Source organism: Strongylocentrotus purpuratus, unplaced genomic scaffold (assembly GCF_000002235.5).
Source record: "Strongylocentrotus purpuratus isolate Spur 01 unplaced genomic scaffold, Spur_5.0 spur5_scaffold_3, whole genome shotgun sequence".
In the NCBI taxonomy this organism is placed as follows: domain Eukaryota; kingdom Metazoa; phylum Echinodermata; class Echinoidea; order Camarodonta; family Strongylocentrotidae; genus Strongylocentrotus; species Strongylocentrotus purpuratus.
The window spans coordinates 32896971-32912752 of NW_022145609.1; the positions used below are offsets into that span (position 1 = coordinate 32896971).

The 15782-nt window shown below is 34.8% G+C and overlaps 1 protein-coding gene across 1 annotated transcript in view; it reads right to left on the reverse strand.

The window, feature by feature from the left end:
- Positions 1 to 5118: 5118 nt before the first annotated feature.
- LOC591245 (receptor-type tyrosine-protein phosphatase epsilon) overlaps positions 5119 to 15782 on the reverse strand; it is a 28041-nt gene continuing 17377 nt past the window's right edge. The window contains exons 17-25 of the mRNA XM_030995898.1: positions 15234 to 15369; positions 14169 to 14318; positions 13170 to 13269; positions 12586 to 12665; positions 11523 to 11648; positions 10141 to 10272; positions 9307 to 9449; positions 8478 to 8613; positions 5119 to 7705 (exon numbers count right to left, since the gene is read on the reverse strand). Of these exons, the coding sequence (XP_030851758.1) occupies positions 7631 to 7705; positions 8478 to 8613; positions 9307 to 9449; positions 10141 to 10272; positions 11523 to 11648; positions 12586 to 12665; positions 13170 to 13269; positions 14169 to 14318; positions 15234 to 15369 (1078 nt within the window). The 3' untranslated portion in view covers positions 5119 to 7630. The remainder of the gene's footprint in view (positions 7706 to 8477; positions 8614 to 9306; positions 9450 to 10140; positions 10273 to 11522; positions 11649 to 12585; positions 12666 to 13169; positions 13270 to 14168; positions 14319 to 15233; positions 15370 to 15782) is intronic.

A 15782-nucleotide genomic window follows, 5' to 3' on the forward strand; every position in this document is an offset into this window, starting at 1 on the left:
GTCAGCAGCCTAACATGTTAGTCTATGGAATTGTACCCAAAAAATCGTTAAAAATTCATTTTTTTTTTGTTTAAACGAAAGGACATCCACCCCGACGTACGTTATCACTAGCTCTTTCATTGGAATCCTCATGTCTCATTGACTTTTGAAAGTTCACCCACCGTAATTTGATCAAAATAGGTTGAAAGCTCATCATTGCCTATAATACACATGTGAAACAAGTCGAACTTTGGACTCAGTTTGCCTAGCCATTTTGATATTATAGGTCAAGCACACGAAGGATAAGAAGTATGAATTATCATAGATCTCTTCTGCTTGGTTCATTTAGTCCATTTCATCCAACCCCCCAACGTAACTTTTCCATTTAGTAAAAGCAAACATTTTGCAGAGGTAAGCAAAAACATGAATATTCATGAACGGTCAGACAATACAGCCTTTTAGTACGTAACGTATAGTGAATGGGAATGGGCGATAACCGTCCAGGAAGTAGAGGTCAGTGGTTTGTGCTGGCAATGTTCCAGCGAGCGAAAATGAGACAACCGGAGCCATATGTAGTATCTTTAAAGTCTGTAATAAATGTTGTACTCGTACCTTTCAGTACTTAGTAAAAGTGCCCCTTCCCCCTTTTCACCTCTGACGAGTGCCCTTTTTATTTTTGACACGTGCCCCTTTTCCTTTGACATGTTCCCATTTTCCTTTGCAATAAGTGTCCATTTTCCATTCTCATGAATCTTGAAATTATCTTGAATAAGTGCCCTTTTTAATCTCTAGTAAGTGCCTCTTTTCAGGTACGAAAAGTGCCCCTTTTAACTTTTAATAAGTGCCTCCTTCACCTCTGATAATTGCCCTATTCAAAACGGAGAGATGCTCCTTTTACTTTGACAACTTCCCCTTTTTTCCTTTGTAAGTAGTGCCCCTTCTCCTTTTAATAACTAACCCTTTTTTAAACTCGGATGAGCACACCTTTCATTTTAACATGTGCCCCTCTTATTTTCTAATAAGTGCCCCTTTTCCTTATGATAAGTGCCCCCATTAAAAAGAGAGAGCTCCTTCCCCTTCTCATACTACCCCTATCCCTTTCTAATAAGTGCCCCTTTTCCTTATGATAAGTGCCCCCATTAAAAATAAAGAGCTCCTTCTCCTTCTCATAACTGCCCCTGTTAAAAATCTGAACGGTGCCCCCTTTTCATTCAACAAATGCACATTTTCCTTTATTATAAGTGCCCCTTTTATATTTTCATAAGTGCCCCTTTTCATATCTGGTCAGTGCCCCTTTTCAACTCTGATAATTTCCCTTTTAATAATGATACGTGCCCCTTTTCCTTTCTAATAAGGGACCTATCCCCTTTTCACCTCTTATAAATGCCCCTATCAAAATCTGATGGGTGTCCCTTTTTCGTCAACAAATGCCTATTTCCCATTTTCGTAAACGCCTCTTTTTCATCACTGGTGAGTGCCTCTTTTCAGATGAAAAAATGCCTCATTTTCACCTCTTATAATTATCCTTTCGATAATTGTCCTCTTTTCATGTAATCATTAAACGTGCCCCTTATTTAAAGCGACTAAGAGCAATTTTCCCCAATATTTGCTCGCTGCGCTCGCTCGCATTTAAAGATGATATAATATGTTACTTATCAAAGGTCTTTTCAGTCTTCCTTCATGAGAATGTGCTCATAACCCCATCACGATTGGCATTTTCCTCTTTCTAATATGTAACTTTTCGCACTGCGACCTCTAAAATCTTTAAATTTTTCTCACTCGCTTCGCTCGCTCGTAAATGCATATTCAGATATCACACCCAACTGTAAAGTATGATTCTTAAGCGATATGTGGTATGATGTATGAAAAGAAACACATATTGAAATCATCCCTGATAATGTAATCACAATGTAGGGGTATATACCAATGTCTAAAAAATTGCATAGTTTCGCTTTGAGATTTCCCACTGTAGGTGCCCTTCTTTTCTTCCAGAAAGTGCCCTTTTTTGTTGGTGCCCCCCCCCCCCCACTTTGGAAGTCACTCGGCCGCCCCTGGTATTTTTAACACATATTTGTAATCTGTCGCTTAAGAATGCTGATTTTCGTTCAAACATGAAAATCGCCAAAGTAATTCTTTTGTTCAAAAAGGGAGATACAGATTATGTTGATAATTACCGTCCATTCTGCCTTCTTTTTCTAAAATACTTGAAAGATTAGTTTTTAATAGACTATAATTTTTTTTGGTTCGTTTCAACATTTTGTCTAATAAACAATATGGCTTTCGAAAAAATTCTTCCACAGGTCTTGCTATTCTTGATTTATATGATAAAATAGTCCATTATGTTGATGTAAATAATCATACAATATGTGTTTTTATGGATTTTTCGAAAGCCTTCGTTTCTATACCCCATGATATATTATTAGTTAAATTACATTTTTACGGTGTAAGTGGTTTACCTCACAAATAATTTCAAAGTTATCTTGACGAAAGGAAGTAATTTACATCTGTAAATTCTCATTGTTCTTTTTTAAATCCCATATCATATGGCGTCCCTCAGGGCTCTATTTTGGGGCCTCCGCTAGTTTTGATATACATCAATGATATTGTAAACTGTTCCACTTTCTGTAAATTCACACTTTTTTGCAGACGATACGAATATTCTTGCCTCATAAAAAAAATATTAACCCATAAACTGAAACTTAATTTGGAGTATGTATACGAATGGCTGGTTTGTAATAAGCTGTCTTTGAATGTTTCTAAGACTAAATTTGTTATTTTCAAAAATGCTAGGAACCTAAATCCTGTACATGACAATGTATCTATTTCTATCAACAATAGATTAATTGAACAGTGTAGAGTTTTTAATTACCTTGGAGTACGTTTCGATGAAAACCTATCTTGGACTTCTTATATTAATTATATTACCAAAAAGGTTTTCCAGAGCGTCGGTTTTATCATTCACTTAAGATTTGTTATCCCACTCCGTATCTCATTCACGTTATATAATGCATTTATTTTGCCATATATTATGTATTGCAATTATGTTTGGGTGACGAAACATCCCTCTAAGTTACTCAAATTACATAGACTTCAAAAAAAGGCATTACGACTCTGCTGTAATCCCCCTTTCTTAGCTCCCTCACAACCTTTATTTAGAAGATTCAATAATTTACATATTTATGATATTAATCAATTGCAAATTGCGTCATTGATGCAACGATTTTCCTCGAACTCACTACCTCCAAACCTTATGCACCTATTTAGTCTCAACAATGCGGTCCATACCCACTACACTGATAAATTCCATCATTGGAATGCTTCGTCCAATATACTGACCGATTCTCTCCGTTATGTTGGTTCATAAATGTGGATTCCCTACCTCCATTTTTACAGTCTATCAGATTTAATGCTCCATTCAAAAGACTTTACAAGAAAAATCTTCTCTCTCCTTATAATGCATAATTTATTTTAAGACCACGCCTCTAATACTAATACCCCCCCCCCCCCTTTTTTTTTTCTTCCATTTTTCCCCTTCTTCCAAATGTATGTAATTATTACTTCTGCGCCTGGTGCATGCAATATTTATTGTCAAGGCTTACTGGCTTTTACAGATGCACCATTTTCCATTTGTACTATGGTTTAAACCTTCAAATTTTCCTTATATTTTGAATGCTGTTATGTCAATTTATATGTAATTTTGATATTGTTACATGTTATGAAATTCCATATTTTATCTTTGTATATACAGTATTGTCATGATGATAGAAATAAATTCCACCTCAATTTTCAAGTTATTATGTATAAAATCTTGTTTACCATGCCGTAGGACCTAGTTATACATAATCAGACGTCATTGTATTAAATACGGTACATATATTGCTTTGCACTTATTTACATGTAGTAGTGTTGTGCTCGTTTGTACGTTTGTGGGGGATCTTCCGGGGTTAGTGTGTACTTGTCATTGTCCTAGAGGCGGTGTGTAGTTGTCGGAGGTAAATTGTACTACGGTTGGTGTCCGGGGGGCAGGTGTCAAGTTGATAAACTTTATTCGACCCCTAATATGTATGGAAAATATTTTTCTTATACTGTGAATATGAATGATGTTATACCGGGAGCTTAAAACCATTCTACATTTTCTTTATCAATCATGGACAATGTACCATTTATTTACATCACCACGTATCATAATCTAACTCTTCAAAGCGATTGTTTGAGCAATTTTTTTTTGATCAACCATGTATCATTTATATAAATAACCATATATCATAACGACATAACCATTTAATCCTTGAACCGATGAACGGCATATCTGTATCCGTCGATTCGACAACTAATGGCCGTTTTTCCCACAAAAAGACAATTTCAGCGATTGCAATCACCTAAGTAGTACAGACCCTTGTACCGAATGGTCGTATAAGTTTTGTGCTACGCAAAGATTCAATCAGTTCAATTTTGGCCATTACAAGTAGTGGGTTGTTGATGTACATGTATTCAAATGCTCACGTACCTGTTACAACTCGTTTAATGTATGTTATTACCAAAGAAGAAACAAGTCAGTCAGTCCCTCAATATTGTCTGACAGGGAAGTCTACAAAGTAAACGGGTTTCCTTGCATAGTCTGGATACTAGGACGCTGCTAACGTTTAAATTTCACAGATAGCTGACATATTCATAATCCCTGCACAGTTCTACAATATCTGTTGTTGGCAGTAAAAGGGACATAGTATTTTTAAACTGTGTTTTCAGCCTCCTAATATCATCTCATTAGCGTATTACAGACATAGGAAAACGTGTAGTTGTGAAGCGTGTTTTATAAAACTGCAAAGAAAAGGCGCTTTATCAAAATACTCTTTGGATCTGATCGTACTGGATACCTCATCTTCTATGTTTTATTAGGCTATAAACGACTATAAAGTTCTCCTACAACTCAAAGCTATTTGATATCGATCTTCAGTCTCAAAATAATTTCAAGGCGGGGAAATAGATTTGATTTTTTTAAAATATTTTGTATACATGATCTCATTTTATATCAATTTAGCATTTTCGACTTAATTCAACGAAATATACAAAGAAAAAAATAACTGCAACTCAAACTCAACCAAAGGAGAGAAGAAAAAAACAGTTCAAGAAATCCGACCATAAATATTTCAATTTTTAATTGCAAATTCTACATTTACAGATTATGTTCAATAAAACTCTTACAATAAACATAAAGAGAAACAAAAATGAACTTCAACCTTAGAGTAAGTATTGCTCTTTATCAGGAGAAATTATTTATCACGAATGTCCGAATACTGAATAAATTTTAAGCTGCTATCAAACGGGAATTATATATATATTTTTAACGCAACAGGTTCAGTATAATTCTTGAAACATGTTTTGCTCAGCATGTCTCCTTGGAATAGACTACACTAGTAATCATATCTTGAATAAGCGTATCAGTTTTAGGTCAACAATGATCTAATTATTTTAGTTACTTTCAATTAATTTGTTTGATTTATGAATTAATTACATTATATTTGTCGATAATGTAGTTTGACTTTATATTGAAACGGAAAACCAAACAAATCAAATCAAATCAACGAATGCAAAGCTTCGACAGATTACAAGGAGATTTATGTCAGTGTTTTTCTTTACCTAAATGAACATAAGATTGAAATCATTCAGAAACACTGCAAAAGCATGCTGTCTATCAAACGGTAACGGTCGTATACAATATCGTCTCTAAGATTTAAAGAGTGGGTAATGTTTAAATGTAATGCAATTACAGAAAAGAAAACGATTGGTCATAGATTTTCTTCCCTCAATCTAAAAAGATCCAAGAATATAAGTTTCACTTTGATCGGTAAAGCAAGTACACAACCAGGCATATATTAAGAAAGAACGAACATATAATTCTGTGTAATAGTTACTTAAAAAGCGTCAATTTTTTTCGCATGTCAGTAGCAGCAAAAATAACTTTAAACAAAGAAAAAAAACTCTTCCTTGAAGTTTTCCTACCATGACGTTTTCCTACCATCAATTTAAAACATGTTTCGTTTCTCCTGCTACAGACTAGACAAAAAGACTTATATTTCTGTGTAATCATAATATTATAAAGTAAGAACCATACAACCCAAAGAGCCGGGTATAAACACGCTGTTTTAATATGTAACATGCGTGTAGTTTCTGTTTAACATTCGACTAATAAAAGTCTTAAAAAGCAGTTATTCATACTATTTATCATATATATATGTTTCAGATATTTATAGCAGTGTTTCATTCGGCTTTTTTTGTTGAAAAAAGAAGAAGATATCAATAAAATAAGACAAAGAAAACCAGTCGGTAGCGGTAAACTAGAAACATATACAACATTTTAAAAAGCCATTAAATCGGTAACAGTATGCAGTGGCAGATCATTAATTTCCTTTCAGTAAAAAGATGGGGGTGGTTGCAAATCCGGAAAAAAGTAAATGGTAATACAATTTAGAAGCACATGCTGCATGTGTAATTAGGGTAAACCTTAATGCGGTTTTTCGGTGGGGGATGTACTTGTCTGCTTGTTATTGATACTCGATTGTTCTAACCGATTTGGAATTTAGGATTCAATGAAACGCCCAATCAAACATTTAGACTGCAATTTCTTCAATAACTTCACATCAGAACTGCCTTAAACCTGTTAATCCCAGTCACCATAACCTTCCACTAGAAGAACCATTGAGGACTTCCTTCTAAACAGGTTCCTATAAGTTACTCAAATTTCATGTCGGGATTCGAATTAATGACCTCAATATAAGTGACTGTATCCTAACACATCACAATGGCGCATTCTTATATTAATACTATAACTCTGGGAATGTAACTGAAAGCAATGTATATATAAATAAATTGTACGCACTGGTGCGTGACGGCTAGAACCCATTACCCTAGTATGAAGTCAATTCAAACGTACATGTAAGCAATGTCAATATAGGATAAACCATAATAATATTTTATATGCTACCATTATAGTTTAAGTATAAAATGTGGTTTATAAGGTGAAAGGTTCACATGGTTTTAAAGATTTTGTTGAAAATTCGTTAGTGGGAATACTAGAAATATACAGATAGGAAAAACAGTTTAATACGCAAAGTGAAAAATAGAGAGTTTGAGAAAATGGGTGAGCCTACAAAGAAAAGAGATGGAATACAAATATGACAAGGGGTGTCTGGAGAGGGAGAGTTAAGGGAAATGAGAGAGATTGAAACAGAGAGAGAGAGAGAATGAAAAGAAGATTTGTTCTATTGTTTCTATCCATATATATTGTATGTAATGTCATCATCAAATAAAATGACCGGAAGTATTACCCAATTCAATACAAAAGCTACACAAAGTAGTACATGATATCCAATTTATGACTGTACACAAAATACATGTATATTAATTTAACAAATGTTATATCAATATCCTATGAAGCGAGTGAATTGTTTGCAGTACCATCAACAAAGTATTATCACAATTAAAGAGGTAACAAAACTAAGAGTCGTAAAATTCTGTAATGTAACAGAAAAGGCACAATTTAGCCTGCTTATAGAAGCTTTCCTTCAATTTGCTAATAGGGCTATTCTACTGGCAATTTTGGCTTGAATGGCTTGAAATTTAAAGCACAATCCGAGACGTAGTCGTCTGTTTCTCACATATAGTTTGCGTATGTTTGTACAGAGTCTTGATAAGCTGCTAAGACATCGTAACAGAATTCATATCGTTCCTGCAAAGATGAAGAGTTAAAAAAAATCAGAACATTTACGTCTTGGCAAACATCATAGGACTCAAAATAAATGAATATCAAGGGTAAAACAACATCTTGAAATTTATCTCATGAAACCCTTAATATTTGTTGTACGGGAGATTCCCCGAATACTTTACAATTTACGTACATTTGTCATTTATATGGTTAACTTTAATAATAAAGTTGACAAATCATAGAATAATGTGAAATCGGGGATGCCAACAATAATATGAATTATATATTTTTTTAAAACTTTTTTTTCTCTTTTAGCCTTCAAAGCAGACTGAATAAAACTGGTCGTCTACTTGGTCTTAGAGCAAATTGAAATTTATTTTTCATAAACAGTGTGAATTACTCTTTAAAAGGCTGCTTTCATAGCCTTGTGACGGGATATATTGTTTTTCTATCAGTTATCTTGTTGCACGATTTAGTCATGATGGATTTATCGGTTAAACATGTTTAGGTACAATAATATCTTACATTCTATTAAATCGCGCAGGGGCGACACTCCTCATTTGTTTATGTTGGCGAATTTTACATTTGTATTGGCAGTCGGTAAATCTCAAAAGCTAATGACTTTTGTTTTTCCTTTTGTTTTAAATCTTTTCTACAAATCCTATAACTTGGACGATTTTCTTTGTTGTTATAATAGACATTTTTCAGCTATCATGTCGGAAATTGATCTGATCCCCTCCCTCCTCCTTTAAAAAAAGGTATTGTCACGGCCCTGCAATCAGGTGGAAAGTCTTACCAATTCGTCAACGACTCCTGGTCTAGACTTGCGAAGACGTTTGACCGCGCTGAAGATGTCGACCGTCTTGTCTTCTCTTACCCTGTCGATAGCGGCGTTGGCGGCAAGGAAGGTAGGAGAGGCTCCAACTCCATCCCTGACCGAACAAAGAGTGAGAAGAGTAAGAAAATGAGGCCAAGGGGGGAGTCATAGGTAAAGAGACAGAGAAAGAGAAAGAGAGAGAGAGAGAGAAAGAAGCGAGAGGGAGAGAAAGAAAGGATTGTAAAATGGACTTGGTTAACATGGGATAAAGGGAGAGTCGGAGAGAAGAGTCAGAGGGAGACAAACATAACCAGAGAGCAAAGCCGACAACATGACAGACAGAGGGGGGAGGGGAGAAATTGGGAATTCATTTTATGAATACATGTAATTATTAATTTTTTCTAAAGTTTACAATCACAAATTGAAGCTAGCCCGAGACTTCGATGATTAAATGCAACAAATACAAGGGGAACTAGACAGGCTAAAAACTGAAAATTAATTGAACAATAATAATTTACCAATAAGAAAGAAATCTTTAATCAAACTTTAGTTTTCCGAACTTTTTTGGTCAGTACATTTCATGCATAGATACACAGTGACAGCATTGATTGGTAGTTGCACATGATAATGATATGCTACATGTTATATGCTGAATGATATAGACATGATATAGGGAGTGGTTCATTTTCCTTTTCCATCAAGTACTGCGAAGAGGATGAGTTGGATTGTATGGTGTACGTCCTCTTTAACATTCGAACATAATACAATATATTAAAACAATACAATAATCTTTCGTATAATTACGTACATGCAAACGACGAGGAACTTCTTCTCAGAGGTGTTGTTGTTGTCGACCTGCGTTAGTAGTTCGAAGAAGTCCATCTTTGATCTCGGAACTAGCGAATCATTCGGCCATCCCAGATACTGCAACTGCGTGATCTGACGTTCACCCTAAACAAACAAAATCAAGGGTGATGCAGATATGACGCAGTACGGCCACGGTGGGATTTTTACGAGTCTTAAAAACGATTCACTTGCCTTTATCTTATCACCCATAGCTTTTTTCCATTTTTTTGCAGCAGTTTACTAGTTTAACGCGTCAAATCTGACCAAGCATTTAGAGTAAAAAAGAACTTTTTTTGTTAAAGAAACCCCTACAAATATTGAGTCAAATAAAGAATTTACTTCAGCTATATGTAGGTATTTCACTAGCGAGCCGTTTGGTTAACCAAAGTCGAAGCTGAAAATGACGTTCATTCTAAACAACCCAAAGGTTAATTAAAAGATTTGAATATTCGTCAGCTTGAGAATATTTCACTCCATGACAACCCAAACCCTAAAAAGGCTTTGGAAGCCCATTGAGACATTGCCAAAGTTTTGTTAAGATAAAGACAAGAACAGATTACTATTTTGATTATTCATTCATTTATTTATTTATTCGTTTATTATTATTATTATAATATTCATTATCATTGTCATTATTGATACCATCAGTAGTATTACTATTATTATCATGATTGTAATTTGTAGTATAAGTAGAAGTATTATCATCATCATCATTATCATCATCATCTCGTCATTACTGTCATATTGTTACTACTACTATCATTATCATAATCAGCATCGTTATACGCATTCTCACCTTCTTTTTTGACGTGGTTACTTTGAGAACTCGTTCAGTCATGGTATCCGTGAGCGTTCTGTCCGAGAGTAGTTCAATCGTGAACGAACCGAAATTCGTTTTGTCGGAGTCCGGCCAGTACTGTCCACACGTCTGATACACAACAACAATTATGATTAATTATTTTTTTCCATTCAAATTATTCACTGAAAATTGATATCTAATATGTGTAGTAACAATATGATGATCACCTCAGTAATACCGATAAGACTGACACGAGACGGACACTTTGGAACCAATTAGAAATAACTTCACCCGAAATAGACAGGAAATAGTCGGTTATCGGTCGGGTTAGAGTCGATGTAGCGGTATGGCTAAGATGCAAATTGGAGGGTTGAGACTGAAAACCTGGGAGACCTACCAAAGCCCCACCGAAAGTTTCGGGTCCGCCGATTCATAAAACATAATTTTCATTATATACAACCGACATATCTCTGACAAAACTGAATAGAAAAATGTCTCGAACATTTGCACGTGTCTTTACGGTTGCAAATTTGATAGGCGCTCATTTGCTTTAGTGTAGTTAAAGCCCTACTGCACTATTTATAGCTACTTGTGCCCTCTATATGGCAAACAACGCCTAATTGGTAACCATTGGTTCCACATGATATCATTTTCCTTATGTCAATTGAGAGCTAATTTGATGAGATAACCACCTGCAGTGACCCTGCAGGGAGGTCTACTCCCTCCTGGTCAAACTAGTGATGAGATTTAACCCGTTGACTACTAATTTATCTAATTCCCATAGACTTAAAGGTATTATAAAGTTTTGGTATGTGGTCATGAATTTGGTTCAAATTAACATACTGGAAGCATATGCGTTCCTACAATATACATTGATCGTTGTCGCGGTTGAAATCGAGTCTAAAGTTATGCAATTATAAATAATAAACTCTTAATGTTGTATAGCTCCCTCTCAAGGTCAAGATATTAATTTAGCTATGAAACAATGTTTCTTGACTAAAATCGACCGATTAGCTATTCCTGTTTGGAAAATATATATCCCAACTACATATTCTGAGATTTTCATGGTCGCAGCTACCATTGTACGGTCATAGGCGCTATTTGAAATTTATCAAAATTTACCGGGAGCACCGGTAAATTTTTATATTCAATTTTTCTCGAAAACAGAAGTGTTTTAGGGGCTAATTTTTTTAGCGCTTATAATACATCAACAGGGGCATCCAAATATATCAAAATTGTAAAGATTCACTATCCACCCAATTTTCAAAATTCCCAAAACTTTGTATTACCTTTAACACATAGACAACCAGGTTCCAGTAAGCAATGGGTTAAGATATGCCTAGCTGATTCTCAACACAAAAACCGCCAGTGATACTTACCGAGTCCATTTCATTGAGATGGATGATCGTGTGTATGTCGTAGTCCCAAACAAGACGCCAGAAATCCCCTACAGTAGACATTAACGGGCATTGGGTGCATACATGGACGTTCTTCCGACCCTCAACCTAAAACATGCAAATAATTCAACACTCTTGATAAAACCTTCATTAAGATATAACGTGATGATGACGTAAATTGTATACACTTCACATTTCTTTATCGTACAACACAGAACGCATGAAATACACGCATGTCCTCGGTTGCACGCCGCGCAGTTGCCATTTATTTATACGCGAAACACAAACCGCGGCGGCTTTTTGTGGCGGTTTACCGCGCCACCTCTGAACGCGCCTTAACAATGAATGCGGGTTGCTTCAATCAAATCAACAAACTAGCATCATTCATTTATTCATTAGGTTTTCAGTGTGAGTAGGTTACTCACACTGAAAACTGGAACGCTATTCAAGTGACTTCCACTTTGGTTTATTGAACGTATTCAATTTCTATTTGTATTGTCATATTTTGCCCCATCCAAATAAAGAAAGTAAAAGTAAAGTATAATTTAGACTTTGAAACATTGCTAGAAACATGACAATGTTTATTATTAAGTAACAATTCTGTAACCAAGGATTAACGATGCGGAAGAAAAAGTATTTTCTTTCAGAGCATCACCAACATCGCTAAAGGCACTGCGCAATCATTATTTTGAAATAATACATAATAATGAATACAGTCAAACTTGCCTTAATGACCATCCTTTATAAAAAGCCAACTGTCTATTTTGGGCACCCACATTAATGTGTGTGGACGATCTTGTCTAGAAAGGCCACCTGTTAGCAGTGGCCTCTTTTTGTGTTTCCCTTTGGTGGCCCTAGTAGACAGGTTTGCGTATACAATACACATGCCGATATCACATAATGTTAAGCTCGTTGCAATGATAATTAATACATTATATTCAATGCATCATTCGTTCTTATTTGATTACAAGAATGATATATTTCCATTTGGGCAAGATGGGTTAATGTGCAAGATTCGTGATAAAAAGATATCAACTTTACTTACATCGAAGAAAGAAGCGTTGATATAATCGTTGTCGTCTACTTCGTCTCCTTTCGTCATCAACAGCGGTTTAAACTTGTCCACTGCAATAATTCGAATATTTATTTGTAGTCACCTTGTTATCGTGATCATATATAACACATATATTATGATATCGAAAATATTAAAATATTAGTCCCTGGTAATGGAAATTAATTTGTCTATTATAATTTCCTTTTTTTTGGGGGGGGGGGGGGTAATATTACAAACCAAGATCACAGCAAATCCAGAAAATATATTTTGTTGAGTGTAATTTTTTTTTTTGGTGGAAATGTTGATATCACAGACATCACAGAGAAATATTTGGAGATTTTTGTATCAAGGAGCAGGAGGTGTAAGATAGATGGACGGCAAAATTTTCGTATTTATTTTCTGTTATACTATACGAAAACACTCGTATGTGAGCTCACGTTGTGTTTAGTTTGCGCTCGCAATTATTTTTACCACATTAAAAGTGAAGCCGCATTTTGATTTGATAAAGGGTGAAGTATTCCAAAAATTTCTTGTTAAATAACTTGTCTTTTTAAAAGAAAACTGATAACACCTACCTGGTACCCTATCAGGGTAGCGGTTCTTCTTAGCATTTACCGGCAGTGAGCCCTTTTGGTCCGATCCTGTCGACTCCATAGGGGCCATGTATTCAAGGACCTAGGAAACAATATAACATGGGGTTAAATACGTTTGATGTACAGACCTTCAAAGTTTCACTTTTTAATGCAACTTGCCATTCCTCTAATTATCAGAACGAGTTTAATAGTGTATTTTTCGGTTTGGGTTGGACATGTTGTAAAGCTAGTACAATCGATTTTGTTCCTTATGTTATTATCGACCATGGCCCCGTCTTATAATCAGAGGAGATTAATCGCAACGTATTTGCGATTGTATTAAATAAATCTTAAATATGTACAAAAGAGATAGGAGACTAGAAACTTGCGATTGGTGAGAGGACTTGCGATTGATTTGGATCAATAGTAGCTCATTATAAGACGAGGCTTTGATCTAAGCTTATTGTATGTATCTGATAATTAGTTTTCAAGACTTACTCGAGCTTGGATCAGATCGAGAAATATAAAGTAAAACAAAAAGAATTAAAACTTTTGATGTAAATTTGTATTCGTTAAAGGGGCATTCCATACGTCTTTGGTAATCAAATGATGACATACATTGGACTTGTCCGATAGTTTCTCTCTTTCTTTATTTGTTTAGCATTACATAGTTATATTACTAACGTTTCGTAAAAATGGCATATATAGTAGCATACATGCAGACAAATACAACAGTTTTATTCGCAATCTTCGAAGTGTTGCTGGAACTGTCGGTCAGAATGTTTAGGCCTTCGGATTCAATTTTACAGATGTCCTTCCCTTCCAAAATTATATCAATATTTTTGTAAAAACTGTTTATAAACTTATACCATCAAATTATGGTGAAAAAAAGAATTTTGAAATACGTTGAAGGTATGTTTCCTTCGAAACGTCCCACCTGCACGAAAGTTTCCTGATATCCAAATTATAATGGATTGCTTAATACTCGTATTATTGACTCACCTCAAATTGCCTTGACATTTCTGTTCTTCCATCGGCATCTTTAATAGTCCCCCAGGTCTTGACAGTGGTCGGTAAGTCTATGATGCTGAATGATACCTTCTCACAGTGGGACCACTGGAGAAGTGTTTCGTAGATGAACTCATATTGTTGCTGAAAGAGATATTTAAAAAATGGAACAATTTTGGCTTAAAGGGAATATTATAACCTTATTAGCACACAACTCTAAAAGAAAGCAGAAAATAGAAAAGCAGGCTGGTGTCAGTTTAAACGAGATCGGACAGAAAAAAAGAAAGTAATACATTTTTTAAAGTTGTAATCACTTTACGTACGGGGACTTTATATTGATTATGTCACTGTGATGTAATGCCGGAAAACTTTTCCGGTTGTTCCAACACAAAAAAACGACTAAATTTCATTTTGTTTTAAAAATTAATGGCTCGGGAGGGAGTTTCTTTTTCAGAGAACCGTTAAATATATAAAGTGACTATTCATGATATATTTTGAGTGGTGCACCAAGGTAAAAGGCACTTAAGAGGAACATTCATAACTTTCTTATTATTTGTCTGACTTATTTAAACTTTCGCCGTTCTGTTTTTCTCATGTTTCAGGTTTCATACGAATTGAACTTGTTAAAAAGGGTTGGATTGTCCTTTGAGTGCGATGATACAATATAGGCGGATCTGCATGCCCCATCCATCAAAGAAAAGATTTAATCAAATGGAAAATAAAATGAAAACTTTCAAAAGAGATTTAATTGATATCATCTTCTGTACTATGATGAAATTATATTTCAATAAATATTTATATATTTCCAATTGTAATTAGGTTTCAGAAGGAAATAATGGCTATATACTAATAATGATAATAAGAATCATTGTTATTATTATTATCATCATTATTATTATTACTACTACTACTAACATTGTTATTATGATCATCATTCTCATTACTAGTAGTAGTAGTAGTAATAGTAGTAGTAGTAGTAGTAGTAGTAGTAATCGTAGTATAAATAGAGATAGTAGCAGCTCACCCATAAAGGGTTATCCATTGTTATGTTTATATTACCTGTACTTGTACCATGAAGGCTCTTCGTTTTCTCATTTCGTTTATGAAATTGAAGACATCTATCTTCTTTTCTGCTTCAATCATCTCTATCATGCAGTTGATGGTTATGAAGGTTCCCGTTCGTCCTACTCCAGCACTGAAATTTTCAGGAAGGGTCATTATTATTTCATATTAAGGATTTATAGCCAACCAGGAAAGTCTGGCTCTTTGAGCAAAGGTACATGTACCTGGATGACCATGCAGAATATTATTACTAAGTAAATATCAATATATCATAGTTTGAGGTGCGAAACGCGTAAAAATGTGAATACCCGTTGAATGAAGGTTATAAAGGTTTCATACAAGTATGGCCTTCCTATCGTGTGACAAAAGGTTATTTCGCTCTCGCTTTGAGACTATTGATATTAGAACGAACTAAAATACATAAATTCTTATTGTTGAACTGCCCTTCTATTCTGTATAAGAGAAACGATAACCATATCTATGCAATTTTACTTTAGATAAAGCTGAAAATCGCAAATAATATTGCCTAATCACTCATATAGTATT